This window comes from Budorcas taxicolor, chromosome 7, assembly GCF_023091745.1.
Source record: "Budorcas taxicolor isolate Tak-1 chromosome 7, Takin1.1, whole genome shotgun sequence".
NCBI lineage: Eukaryota > Metazoa > Chordata > Mammalia > Artiodactyla > Bovidae > Budorcas > Budorcas taxicolor.
This window is the reverse complement of record NC_068916.1, coordinates 31,766,199-31,780,986: the sequence shown is the minus strand read 5'-3', so window position 1 is coordinate 31,780,986 and position 14,788 is coordinate 31,766,199. Positions and strand designations below refer to the sequence as shown.

The 14,788-nt window shown below is 35.2% G+C and overlaps 1 protein-coding gene across 1 annotated transcript in view; it reads left to right on the top strand.

Moving 5' to 3' along the window:
• The first annotated feature begins 809 nt into the window (after nt 1-809).
• SRFBP1 (serum response factor binding protein 1) overlaps nt 810-14,788 on the top strand; it is a 52,965-nt gene continuing 38,986 nt past the window's right edge. Inside the window, exons 1-3 of the mRNA XM_052643482.1 lie at nt 810-881; nt 4,395-4,483; nt 5,499-5,571. Of these exons, the coding sequence (XP_052499442.1) occupies nt 810-881; nt 4,395-4,483; nt 5,499-5,571 (234 nt within the window). The remainder of the gene's footprint in view (nt 882-4,394; nt 4,484-5,498; nt 5,572-14,788) is intronic.

Genomic DNA, 14,788 nt, shown 5'->3' with positions numbered 1-14,788 from the left:
AACATTTGTTAATATATTTTAATGCATAATTTATCACTTGCTATTCATTTTATGAATGACTTGACTTTCAGAAATGGATCATAATCCACTATTAGGCTGCTTTTGAAATGTAGCAGTTCATTTTTGTACTTAAACCTGATCTCAGTGGCTTTTTGTTTATGCAGGTATTTTTTTTCTTCCTAAATAGATCTAACTTTGAAACAAATTCTAAAGAAGTAAACGTAGATAGTGGAAATCTGATTATATTCCATTAATATACTACTGTTTAGAAACAGTGAATGATCACGGGAGTATTGCTCCTTTTCTGTTCATTTACTTAACAAATATTTATTGAACACGTGTTATATGTCATCTGCTATGCTAACTGTTAAGATACAATGTTGAATAAAACCAGATGTTTTACTTTCATGGAATTTATAGCCTAGTGGGAGAAAGGCACATTAAGCGTTATCAGATTAAAGGTAAAATATTAAAATAGGGTCATGATAATTCTATAAGCACTTTTTGACCCTCTGAGGGAGGCCAGGAGACACTTTACTGATAAATGACAATTAGGCCAAATCAGATAAGATGTTAACAAGCTAACAAGAGGAGAAAGAGTACTCCTAACAGAAAAGACAGCAGATGTAAAGATTGGTGGTAGTTGTAAGCACGGTGAGAATGGACTGAAAGATGGCGCTTGTGGCCATCCTAAGAACAGTTGAAACCACTGAACTGGAGAAAGTTAAGTAAAGGTGTTAACATCAGATCTAAGTGTTAAAAAATGTATTCTGAATGAGTTGTGGATAACTGATTGGAGAAGGACAAAGATGGATATTGATAAACTAGTTGGCAGTAACTCAGCCAAGAGAGCCAAGAAAGTCAAGATAGAAGGAAAAATGGTACAATTTGGGAGATAAATAGGAAATAAAAGTATTAGGACTTAGTAATATATTCATTGTGACGGATTTAGGAAAGAAAGTTAAGTTTATAATTGAAAAGGTTGTTCTATTCTCTTAAATATGAAAGACCAAAAAAGAATTCCAGTTGGGAGTGAATAGCATGGGTTCAGTGTGAGTTGGAGATGTTTTTAAGCATACTTGAAATGTTAAGTAGGCAGTTACACATTTAGGTCTGGAGCTAAAGTGGAGATCTCAGCTGATTGTAGAAATTAGGTGGCAAATTAAAACTGTATATACACATATGATCACTTAGGGCTAAAAAATATATCTTGAAAGGAAGAGCTGGCCTAATCAGTCCAAGACTGATTAGATGTGGATGTGTCTTCAAAGAAGACGAAGACGAAGTGGCTAGAGAGAAAGAAGGAAAACCAAAATAAGTATTCTGGTATACAAGAAAAGGGGAGTATTTTAAGAAGGAGAAATTATTCATCAGTATCAAATGCTGCTGAGATTTCAAGCAAAATAAGTCTGAAAAATTCCTGTTGGCTTCAGGGACTTTTAGAAGTCATTGGTGTCTTTGTGACAGCATTTAGTAGACTAGTGGAAATGGAAATTAAACTGGAATTATATGGCATGCATAAATGGAGTGATCTGTTTGAACATCTCTAAAAAACCTGACTCTGGGGCAGTTGAAGAGAGAGGATGCTTCCTGTAAACTTTGTAGTGAGGTTGTTTTGTTTCTGTTTTTGATGAAAATGACTCAAGCATGATCAAAAGTCGGTGTGGACGAGGGGTGGGGACGGATGTGGGGGATGAATTGGAAAATTGGAATTGACATAGATAAACTACCATGTGTAAAATAGATAGCTTGTGGAGACTTGCTGCGTAGCACAGGGAGCTCAGCTCAGTGCTCTGTGATGAAGCAGATGGGTGGAATGGGGGGAGGGAGCTCCAGAAGGAACGGGAAATATATATGTATACACACATGTAACTGACTCACTTTGTTGTACACTACTGACAGCACTGTGAAGCAACTGTACCCCAATTTTTAAAAAATGCGTGAGAAACATCCGTTTAAGAGATTGACAATGCTAGAGTAAATGCATAGTTTGCAGTGAGCATTCTAGGAAGGCAGAAAAGGATGGGATCCAAAATACAGTTAGAAGATTAGCCTCAGAAAAGTTTAGTAATATTTCCTACATTGTGACTTTATTAAGTGCTTCCCAGGTGGCTCAGTGGTAAAGAATCTGCCTGCCAGTGCAGAAGCCACAGGAGACATGAGCTTAATCCCTGGGTTGGAAATTGGAGGAGGAAATGACAACCCACTCCAGTATTATTGTCTGGAAAATCCCATGAACAGAGGAGCCTGGCGGGCTTATAGCCTTTGGGTCACAAAGAGTTGGATATCATTGAGCATGCACATAACTTTATTAATAGAGGGGATGGGTGATGCAAGGAAATTTATATTCATGATAGTAGAAAGATGATGGCTCCCATCTGATGTTTATTTTCTTCATGAAATTGAGAGGGAGAGGAAGAGAAAGGTTAGATGTTTTAGGAAAGCAGGCACACATTTAGAGTAATGATTGCAAAGTGAATGGACCAAAGTATGTATTTATGTATGATAAGAAGTGTAAGGACTCATTCGAGATTAGTTACGATGGATATCTAGTAGATAGAATATCTCAAATGTTCATGGCTCTTGAGGTACTGTGGTAAAGAACTCAGAATATTGTTTTTATCCAGGTACACTAACCAGAGGGATGGGTATAATATATTGACAAGTGTTGGTTATGTACCTGAACTAGGTAAGAGAAGGAAAATTGAAAAGGACTAATCATTTGAGGAAAAATATAGGGCTTCCTTGGTGGTGCAGAGGTTAAAGCGTCTGCCTGCAATGCGGGCGACCTGGGTTCGATCCCTGGGTCGGGAAGTTCCCTGGGAGAAGGAAATGGCAACCCACTACAGTACTCTTGCCTGGAAAATCCCAAGGACGGAGGAGCCTGGTAGGACAGGCTCGCAAAGATTCGGACACGACTGAGTGACTTCACTTTAAAGGGGTCAGTGAACTGGTGGTTCCTGAAATCGTAACACCTTTGTGGTGGCTGGGGTTGAACATGCAAGCTGAAAGAAGTTTTGATCTCAGTGTATAGAATTTGAATTGATGGGTTCAGAAATGGAATAGTCATGGACAATGACAGGGACTACAGTGAGACCATGAAAGTGGGTGGCTGTGATGGAACAAATTAAGTCATTAGAAAGGAGGAAATCAAGGAAGGAGGCTATAATATTGGGTAGATTATTCAAGTGGACATCTGCATCACCCAGAATAATGGTAAAACTTATGGTGGAGAGAAACTGTGAGTTGGTCGCCCATATTGTCAATGAATAAGGGGATGAATGATATTAATGAAGGGTAAAAAAGTAACAGCTAAATACAAGAGCCCTGTAAAAACAGAATGATGTTGCTACTGTTATTTTGGCAAGAAGAATTTGAGAATTATGCATGCTAGACACTCTTGCTTGCAAGGCACAGAAAACATTATGTAACTATTGCAAGGGCCCTGCCCTTCAAGAGATTATAGAAAAAGACCGCTTTATGAGCAATTAGTGACAGTACAGTGGTAGGTGCTGCCTACAGGTATAGTGGGAACTCCAGGGATAGAATGACTATCCTACTGAAGAAGTCTTTGAAGATTTCACAGGAATGATTATATCCAAACTGAATTTCATGTAGTTCTGAAAGTGGAGAATGGGATGAAGGACATTACAGGAGGAATTATATATGTATGCCTCTTAACAGTGATGGAGAAAACATGAACTCAAAATGGCAGCATCCCGTTGCACTAATAGCATGCAGTTGTTTATCAGTAGAATATTTCTCTCTCTTGGCCAACAGTTATTTGTTTTTTTGGTTTTTTTAATTCTTAGAGCTCAGCATTGTTCTCTAATGGGGTAATTTAAAGTGTCTGTGTGTGCCTGCATGGTGCCTGCCCTTGTGTTTTTCAAGTTATGCTTTAAATTATTTGTTAAATATAAATGAAAGGGATGTGCTCAAAATAAGTAAAATCACTTTCATGCATTTGCTTTTGTTAATACAAATGCTCATTCAGTAAATTAAATTCCTACAGTTTATAGGTGAAACTTTGTTTTAAACCACAAGGATTTAGCGATAAATATGATGATCTCTGATCTCAGTGAGTTCACAGTTTATTACGTGCCAAACCCAACAAGATATAAGTGTAATTTAAAACACTAGCCACTGGGAATGCTGTGTTTTGTTCTGTGTTTTAAATCATTAGATGTTTCTCATAAGTCCTCATACACTTGTTTAGAATGTTGATTTATTTCTTATTCCTTCACTGTTATGGAAGAAGTTAGATTTCATCAAGCTGTAAATAGAGTTAAACGAAACTCGGCCAGAGTGGCAGGCATATTCTGTATTATTACTATTCACTATAAGGTATATTCCCTCTTGAATTAAGACTCTAATTTTGGCTTTATTTCTTGAAGGTTGTGAAGATGAGAAAAGAAGTGAAGAGAATCCGAGTTTTGGTTATCCGAAAACTTGTCAGGAGTGTTGGCAGACTGAAGTCAAAAAAGTTAGTCATTCAACGTTATGGTCCTGTGACTAATAAAATGTCAAAAGTTGTTTTTGTTCAGTATTTACAAAATTTGAGGGTGGGGCCTGGAGGAGTAATTAAACTTCTTACTCTTAGGGCACTTTGTTTTATGTGTAGACAGATCTTGAGTGAGGTAAACCGTGCTGTGTCAGCATGTGCTCACATAGTGCAGACCACATTCACTTAAGATATATGAGAAATTCTGTTTTAAAAACTCTTCTTTTGGCTTTGTCAAACTGAAAAGTCTTTGAAGTTATTTATATATTTTATGTTATTAGAAGTTATTCTTTTAAGATGTTTTCCATATAGGCTAGCAAATCAAGTGATACTCTGAATCAATTATGAAGATTTTATATCACCATATTCCTTGAATTGCTGATTAATTTGAAATCTTTAGTACCTTTTGGAAGTATTTGTCAAAACATTGTGTTCCATTTAAGTTTTTTGAAAAAATAATGTTTTATATTTTTGTTCTAACTAGTATGAGAACAAAAGTATGTTATTTATACTTCTTATGCTTTAAAGCATGAATACTTACAAAGTCTTCAAACATGTTTTGTTTCTGGTTAATTTCTTGGTTTTTGTGTGTATGCTTCATAAGGTAGCTCTCCTCTGATACAGTTATATATTTAATTTCTTTAGGTATTTATTTAATTCCAGAAAACAAATTTTCATTTAATTATATCCAAGCTTATCGCTTACATGAAACGCAATATGCTGTTAATTGACTGGAAAGTGTTATTTGGCTTTCCTATTAAGGAATTAGAAGACAAGCTATCAGTGATAATAGTCATTAATATAATGCCAAAATCTTAGGTTTGTTGATGGAGTTGGAGTATGCGTTGGATGGGGGAAAGGGCAGTGCAGGATGACAGAATGCTTGTTATTTAGAGATTATTAAGCTTTTCCAAAAGAAATGGAGAGACTTTTTATTATGATGCTAGTCTAAAATAAATGCTTTTTCTGGCTACTTATTATAATGTGTCTTTTGCAGGGGTACCGAAGATGCACTGTTAAAAAACCAAAGACGAGCACAACGATTGCTCGAAGAAATTCATGCCATGAAGGTAAGAACTTACGTGGAGTTGTGCATGTGTGTCTTTCCATGCCTCCTGTCAGCTGCATTTTGTGTATGTGTGTTCGGTGTTACTTATTGAATATAACTGTGAGTTGGCTAAGGCTTGTTTGTGTGGATCTGTTTGGTGAAGAATGTAGCACTACATTTAGAAAATTAGATTTGTTTACATTATTTTATGTTGTTTACTGAAGTTGTTAAAGTACTAGATTAACTTGAGTCAAAACTGCCAGATTAAACTCATCTATATTTAATAATGCTTCATGCCTAAGGTTTTTATTTTTGCTAAAAGTTTAGGCATGAAGTCTAAGTTAAGTTCCTGTTGTTTGGTAATGTGGATGGCGATATTGGTGGCTGACATCATGCTTTGCCTATTGCCAGCTCAATAAATTTTTGTGTGGTGGCATCACCATTTTATTCAGCTCTGTAGTAACTTGAAATAAAATTAGTATTGGACCAAAATGATCCGTATTTTCGTTTCCTTCAGCCAGACTCTTCGCTAGCATAATTTTTAGGTCTTCTCACTGTTCTTTGTGGAAACTTTCATTTACCAAATGACATACTATTAAATGTCTGGAAGACTGTTTTATTGAAGAACTTAAAAACAACATTTGGTACCAGCAATTACCTTAATTGCAGGGTCATTTTGCATGTATGTTTGACTATTACATTTTGGTAGAACTTCTAAGTTTTGAGATAGATAAAAGAGCAAGAGAAATCTCTAACAATATTTTAATTGAGTTAGATTATCAAAATTTCTCACTGTTTTTTCCTTTTGAAAGGATGATAAAGTGTCCCATAAGACAAAGTTACCATAGTTAATCTGAATAGAAACAGATGTAGGACGTGATTCTTTGGTGTGAGGTATGGTTTTTGTGGCTTTTTTCCGTTAATTTGTATTATTTTTCACAGGACCATAAAACTCATGGAATCCATTTGATATGTCTTAAGTTTTAATATTCTTACTGTCCAGCCATTCATTCAAAATACTCTATATTTGACTCTTAATTATTATTTGTATCACTTTGTTTTATACGTTATTTAGACTTTTTTTTCCATAAAATTCCTAAGAGAAATGAAATCTTTAGAGATTTTTGAGGATAACTCTAAGGTAAGAAGTTAGGATTTATGCTGTTGTCTTTCACTTTCTCTTAACCAAGCTCCTTACTAAATTACATTCCTTACCTAAATTTTCCCTGTAATTTCTTCTGAATAGTCATTTTTGTAGTCCTAAATTATTCAGAGGCTTTGAGCTACTATGTGGAAAGGATGGATTATAGACAGTAAGCCTCTGTGCATTGTATCAGGAGTTTAGAAACAAAAGATACTCATTAATCTTTAAAATACATCCCTTCCATAACTCAATAATGAATTTAATTTAATTAGAAACAAAGTTGTCCTATTTGATCTATATGTGAAACTTGTTCTCTGTAATTCTTAAACCTCACCAGCAGTAGAAAATCAGACTCACTGATAAAGTTCATAGATTTACAAGATTACTGTCATGATTATAGTTTTTATTGGTTTCTGTTTTTCCTTGTGTTTATGAAAGACCACTGTGGAATTGTTGCCTCATAGAAAGCTAAAATTCATTGCCTAATATAGTCCTTGAGTCATAAAATTAATAGTATATATATTTCTTGAGTCAATGTCAGTGGTTAGGGTAGTTTAATTTGGATACTCTACCTTCAACTTTCACAGTGCTGTTTAAAAACTGGATTAAATCTAAATATAAAAACTAGAAAAAGAGTAAGTCTATATGTTTGCTTTCCTTACATGTCAAATTTCATTCTTCAGTTATGGTTCTTTTACAAAATTGGTCTACTTTTCTTTCTAAAAGAAGCAAATACATAAAGCATTTTTAAATTGAAAGATCATTTGTAATTTCTTAAGGGAATGTTTTATCATGTACATGGGAGTATCAAAGAAATAGTCACGAAACAGAAAGCTCACAGTCTCAATTAAATTGGAAGAAAAAGCCTTTTCTTACTCATTTTTCCAGATGAATTTTTTCCTCTGCTCATATACCACTACATTTTTATGGTCTTGTCCTATACTTGCTTTCTATGATAATAGGGTATTTTGTTGCAAGAGGACTTCCTTAAGAAGAAAAGCTGAGGTATTTTTAGAAATAAGAGTTTGTTTTTTCTGGTCAACGAAAAAAATTGCCTGGTCTTTATGATACTATAAAATGATAGATTCCAGTTTTATAGCCTATAATGTATGAATGTGAAAGAAATCTTGCTGCCTTTTCTAATAGTATTCACACTTTTAACTTTGATTCTGGTGTATATACACTGGCTTCTGAAACAGTTCTTTTCTCTTTGGATATTAAGGTAGCTTTTTGACTTAGATCTCTAGGTTGTTTAGCTAGAGAAGGAGATAGTAAAATTAAACCATAAAATGAAATTAATAAAAATGTACAAGAAGTCTTTTTTCTCAATAATAAGGGTTAAATAACTAGCTTTTATTCTTTGCTATGTACCGGGCACTGTATTGTGTGTTTTATATTCATGACCTCATGAGGTAGATATCATTATCTCCATCTTACAGAGTGGGAAACAGGCTTAGAGAAGTTCAGCAGCTTGTTCTCGGTCAAATAGCTGTTAGGTAATGATCTAGTTGTAACTAACTATAAAGTTGATAGTGTTAGCCATTTCACTAATACCTTCATTAAAATGAGAACTTCTGAAATATATGTAGACTCTATCTCCTAAAGATTGGATGAGTTAGTCGCTCAGTCGTGTCCGACTCATTGCAACCCCATAAACTATAGCCCACCAGGCTCTTGTGTCATGGGATTTCCCAGGGGAGAATACTGGAGTGAGTTGCCATTTCCTCCTCTGGGGGATCTTCTTGACCCAGGGATCGAACCTGAGTCTCCTGCATTGGTAGGCAGATTCTTTACCATGCCATCGGAGCCACCAGTAAAGAGGTAATGTAATAAACATGAAGCTTTCTCTCTAAGGAAAAAAAGGTCCAAGGATGTGTGATAAGTTTTCAGATTCTTTATTTCCTCACAGCTAAATATACCCAGTTAACTTTTTTTTCCTCACTTCTCTGAGGTCATTAATTTTCTTTATGCTAAATATTCATATACAGTGGTAATTTACATGTGAGATCTTGCTCTGTCTGCTACTCTTCTCTGTGTTAAAACTCTTTCACCTTTCGTTCCATTCTTTTTCTATTTTTGCATGTTTCAATCTCTTATTAAAAGCATCCTTTGTGCTTTATCAGCTGTTAGAATTCCTTTGTCTTGTGCTCCATCATGGCCTGTTTCTAAGTTATATACAACATACCCAGATTTCCAACTACACATTAAACTCCATCATCTACCTTTCCCTGAGTTTCTTCCTGGGAAGAAAAGTGAACAGATGGCAAGGCAGCTGTTTTAATTCTTCCTCTCTGATTTGTAAAAATACACCTTTTTTGCAATTTTTTTCCTTTTGTTTGTATTTCCCTCTAACTTTTTGGAAAATATTTCAAAACTAAAGGAAAATTGTAATGTTACAGTGTAATAATAATAATACATTGTATCACATACATGTTTATCCCTTACTGGCAATGGTGAGTTCCAAACACTTGGTTTAGATGTTGTCTGACAGATTCCTCCCTTTTAAAGGCTCCTTTTTCTATTTTAGCATTTGTTAACTCATCTGTAAGATGGTAATTTTGAGACTATGTGAATATCCTGTGGTCTTTTCACCCACTGACTGATGTTCTGTGACTGAATCAGTTAACAGTTTTTATTGTTTCTGTGCTGGGATTTTTTTTTTTTTTTTTTCTCTAATAAGATTTTAATCCATTGAAAGGATTTTCTTTTTTTGTAGGCGGGGGGCATCATGCTGCTGCTATTGCTGCTGCTAAGTCGCTTCAGTCGTGTCTGACTCTGTGCGACCCCATAGACAGCAGCCCACGAGGCTCCCCCATCTCTGGGATTCTCCAGGCAAGAACACTGGAGTGGGTTGCCATTTCCTTCTCCAATGCATGAAAGTGAAAGTGAAGACGCTCAGTCGTGTCCGACTCTTAGCGACCCCATGGAATGCAGCCAACCAGACTCCTCCGTCCATGGGATTTTCCAGGCAAGAGCACTGGAGTGGGGTGCCATTGCCTCTCCTTTTAGCATCATAGGATAGGGATAATAGCCATTTTTGCTTTTAGAGAGGAAAAGATGGTTGTTTTTGTTCTTCATCTGCTGAGTAATTTGAGGGGTTTTTTGGTTTGTTTTGTTCTTGGCTGCGCTGTGCAGCCTGCTGCAGTACCTTTATTTCCTTATCAGGGGTCGAACCCATGCCCCCTGCAGTGGAAGCATGGAGTCCTAACCACTGGACTGCCAGGGAAGTACCATATGCTGGCTAATTTTGAATTGTACTCTGAACTTTACAAAGATTAAACAATAGGGATTCAGGGTTTGCTTATTCTTCTCCAGTGAATGGTGGCTTTTTCAGTTAACTTTTGGAGTAGGCTTTTATTTCAAACCGTGGCTCAGCTGGTAAAGATTCTGCCTGCCATGCAAGAGACCTGGGTTCAATCCCTGGGCTGCAAAGATCCCCTGGAGAAGGGAAAGACTACCCTTTCCAGTATTCTGGCCTGGAGAATTCCATGAACTGTATAATCCATGGGGTCACAGAGTGGACATGACTGAGCGACTTTCACTTTCACTTGAATTTCAAACAGTGTTTCTTGGATAGCACCTTTAGCTTCAGTTCAGATCTTTTGCCTTTTGGTGAGATGAACTGAATCTGTTTCTTTGTTGAGTCGTTCAAGTTTCAGAACCCCTTGTATGGTTCTGTCTCTTCTAGGTTTCCCCTACTCTCTCAGCGGGTAATGTATCCAGGCTTCACTGTTCCATGTGGTCCTTGGCCACTGCTCCTGAACCATGAAAAATGCAGTTAGTTTTAGGTTACATTCTGAAGAGACGGTGACTTATTTGTACAGCTTTCCATGTGTATTCCTAGTGCGCTTTGACACTGCATCAGGATCTACCTTCTTTCATTTACCCTGCTTTACCTTCAGAGAAGGTTTTTTGTAGTGTGCCCAGTTTTCATTTTTGCCTTATTTTGTGTTTTGAAGGAAAGGTTAATCATGTTATCTGCTATTACCTTGGTCTGTCATTCCCAGAAATGAAAGTAGCCAAAGTTCAAAGTAATTGTAAATTGCTAAAGAGGACTGAGCACCCCACAACCCTGTAAGTTTAGATTTTTTTTTTTTTTTTACTTTATTTTACTTTACAATACTGTATTGGTTTTGCCATACATTGACATGAATCCACCACGGGTGTACATGCATTCCCAAACATGAACCCCCCTCCCACCTCCCTCCCCGTAACATCTCTCTGGGTCATCACCGTGCACCAGCCTCAAGCATGTTGTATCCTGTGTCGGACATAGACTGGCGATTCGATTCTTACATGATAAGTTTAGATTTTAGAGAGAGAGAATAAATAGACTGAGAAAGTGTAGATAGTGAAGGAGAAAGAGAGCCAAGAGAGTATGGAATCTAGGAAACCAAGTGAAGAAACTGTTCCAAGAGAATGGAGTGATGAACTAAGTGTTTATATTGATACTTTTGTTCTTGTTTTCAAAATTAGCAATATTATTTGTAAAGTGTAAACTCACCTATTAGATCATAATCATTAATGAATTTTTCAAGTTGTCTCAATTCTAGAGTCTAGAATACCTTGCAGAATTGTGCTGATAGAACCAGAAGGGGTTTTGTTCTTGCCCATGTCATCCTAAGCATGCCTTCTATTCTTCCCCTTCCCTGTCTTATTTCTTTTTGTAAAATGATATTAAAATCTCAAAAGTTTGAAATGTTTCCACATTCATATTTTCTTCCTTTATGTCTGAAACCCAGAAGCTGCAAACACTGGTCCAAGTATGAAAGAGGCATAATGTTTCTGTTTCTTGTTTGGTTTCCATACTCAAGCATAACCCACGTTATGGTCTTCTATAGTTACAGGTTCAGCACTATGACCTGTAAGTCTCTTATAAATCTGTACTTTTTATTTAGATTACTTTTCTCTAATTCATTGTAGACATCAAGTAATAAATAATTTTTTAAACCTTTAGGTAACTTTAAAGATCCTCAATAAAAATTGTCAACTTAGTATGTTTTTGTTAGTTTTAATGTTAATTATCAGAAACCAAAGACTGAATAGGCTTTTCATTTTATAGCCAGCTTAACCAGCACTCTTAAGACCATTTAACTTCTAATTCAGTTTTGTTTTTTTTAAGGGAGAACTTTTATTGCTTCTGAAGGCAGAGCAGGATGCCCTGATTTAATATCCTTCTGCACTCACCTTGTGACATTTGAAATGATAAACAGGAAGTCATAGTGGTATTTTAAAAGGGCAAGGGACCAGTATATAGTGCTCTCCTCACACTCATACAACATCATTTAGTAACAGATCATCACATTGGAATTCCAGTTTGCTTTCTTGGCATGTGGATCCTGCAGCTTTAAGCCAGTATTTTGAATAGTTCATATTCCTGAAATCCTTAGCAGTGTTGCATTTTTTAATATGTAGGAGTCATGGTTTTCATTATAAGCTGCTTTGATATTAAAGATGTTATGTCAAGTCTGTGGTGGCTTTAAAGTATTTTGGTGTTTTAAATAAGAGCAGTTATAGCAAATAAAAATGGTATCCATTCGCTGCTTTTTAAACTCCTTGCTTTTATTTGAAAATGAAAAGGTACAGGTCCTTGTTGGTAAAATTGATGAAGTACTATTACCACTTTCTGAGTCATTATATACACTTAGTTTTAAAATGAAAAACTGACTTTGGAATTGCTTCAGTCCAGTTAAGCCTAGTTCAAAGGCTTCTTAGTGTGTAAACAGGATTTAGGGGTAGGAAGGAAGGAGTATCATATGAGGTTTTTTTTCCCAGAATGTATATTGTTGTTTTTTCTGTTTTGTTTTGATTTGATTTTTTTAAGTTTTGTAATTTTGGAAATTTGAACTTACAGCCTTGGCATGACGTTCCAACTAACTGTGAAAGTACCCAAAGCCCCTTTCAACTATTAATTTTAAAAATTTGGACAACCAATACTACTGTCCTAATTCCAGTATGGAATAATGCAGTGATTGAGAAAAGGAGCAAATAGTGCAGCGTATTTTGTTGGAAATACCCAGTGGGAGACAAAGGGCCCCAGAGAAAAGCAGCAATAAGGATAGTAAATAACTTTTCTTTTAATGAGGTTTTCTTTCTATTCATCTGGGATATCACCTGAATTTTGGGTTAAATGGAGACAGATTATTTTTAAACATTTAAATTCCTTACTTTGAACATATATTTTATGTTGCTAGATTTCTATTGTAATGGAAGCTCTCTCTGTATTTTTTTTCCATGTTAGAATACCTCGTGTTAATGGTTTGCTGTTCAATTAGTATTTTGTGACAAGAGAAACTTTGTTTTTCTTGCCTGTGAAGAATTTTATTTTTTTCTCTACCTGCCACTAAATTATGTAAACTATGTAGTCTTCCCAGAAATAAAAAGAATCCCGAGTAGTGACTAATTCAATTAAAAACATTTTTTTTTAGCAATTTGCATTGAAAATGTATAGTTCTCTTTTATTCTCCCCTTCTATAAAAACTAAACTCTTTACAAGGCATTTTAATTTTATATATGAGTGAGGTTGAGACAGAAATTCTCACTTTTTAAAATTCTTGATTTTCGTTGAAACTCGGTATATTAAAATATAGTAGAACTTATGAATTTTGGTTGTAGTGAATCAATAACTATAGTTTTCTTCTGTTAATCACAATCTGAGATAGCATCCTAGTTTATTAATGATCATATATCTTTAAGACCCATGAAATTTGCAACCAGAAAAGAAGAAAGTATAAAGAAAAAAAACAATTAGGAATTTACAGTACAGCTGTTATAAATTCCATATTATATACTCAGGTTGGTTAAATGTATTTTAAATTAGAGCCTATTATATATGTAGATTAATAGATTTCTGCTGTCAGGGAGCACATTGTTCTCTGGGGAAAAAGCATGTTAATCTCTATAATATATGCCATACCCTGTTACAGTCAAAGAATTGTAAGAACCTAGAGAAAGGATCAATTTATTTAATTACTTTTAGGACTTAGGGAAGATCTTACAGAATGGGTGGCACTGAGTTGGAACCTGAAGAATAAATATGATTCTGTTTTCAAAAAGGTAGACTAGATAAATAGAGCATAAGAACAAAGCATACAGATCTGCACGTACCTCCAAGTTATGATAGGGTCTTTGAAAATTATGGAAGAGCAAAAGATTGCTTTTAGCTAGTAATTAGTTGAGGAAAGTTTCTTGGGAAAATTTAATTTAAAAATTACTGATTTTTCAAATTGATGTGATTTCCTTGATAGTAGGAAAATTGTCTAATTGAATCCCAATTAGACAGCAAGGATAGTGTTTCATGTAACAACTTCACATGCAAAATTTACATATTATTTATAGCACTGCGAAGCTCAATTTCAGATATAAGGATACTGCTCATAAATAGCTTAATAATTTTAGTTATTAATTATTTAGCACTTGCTCTTTGTCACATTTTTTGCTACAATCTACATGTATTATTTGTAATCTTCTTATAAACTCATAAAGGTTCCTGTTTAACCCCATTTTAATGAGATAAAAACTGGGGATTTAAGTGTTAATTGCTTTGCCCAGGGTTTTTCAGTCTATATCTATCTATATCAGTAACCTGTGTTCTTAACACTCTACTAACCTAACCTCTCTTAACTTAAGAATTAAGTACACAGTTTTTTTATCAAGATTGATAAAGGTATGATAAATGTGCGTTTGCATTGTGTTTTTAATAGAAAAGTAAAAATACTGGTGAAATACTGTATCACCATTGCTCCTTTGAGTTGAAAAATAGTATTCGTTTTTAATTTGGTACAATTAGAATAGTTGGGACTTCCTAAAGATACAGAATATCTTGTTATCCATAAAGGCTTTTGTGTGTAAATTTAATATTTAGAAATAATGCCTGGACGCTAAATACCAAAATAATCAATTCCCTTGGGATTATGTACTGATAACAGTGATTATATTTCAAAAAAGTTTTATTCCTTACTCAGTTTGGCGCTATATTTCCCTTGTGGCTCAGCTGGTAAAGAATCGGCTTGCAATGCGGAAGACCTGGGTTCAATACCTGGGTTGCAAAGATACCCTGGAGAAGGGAAAGGCTACCCACTCCAGTATTCTGGCC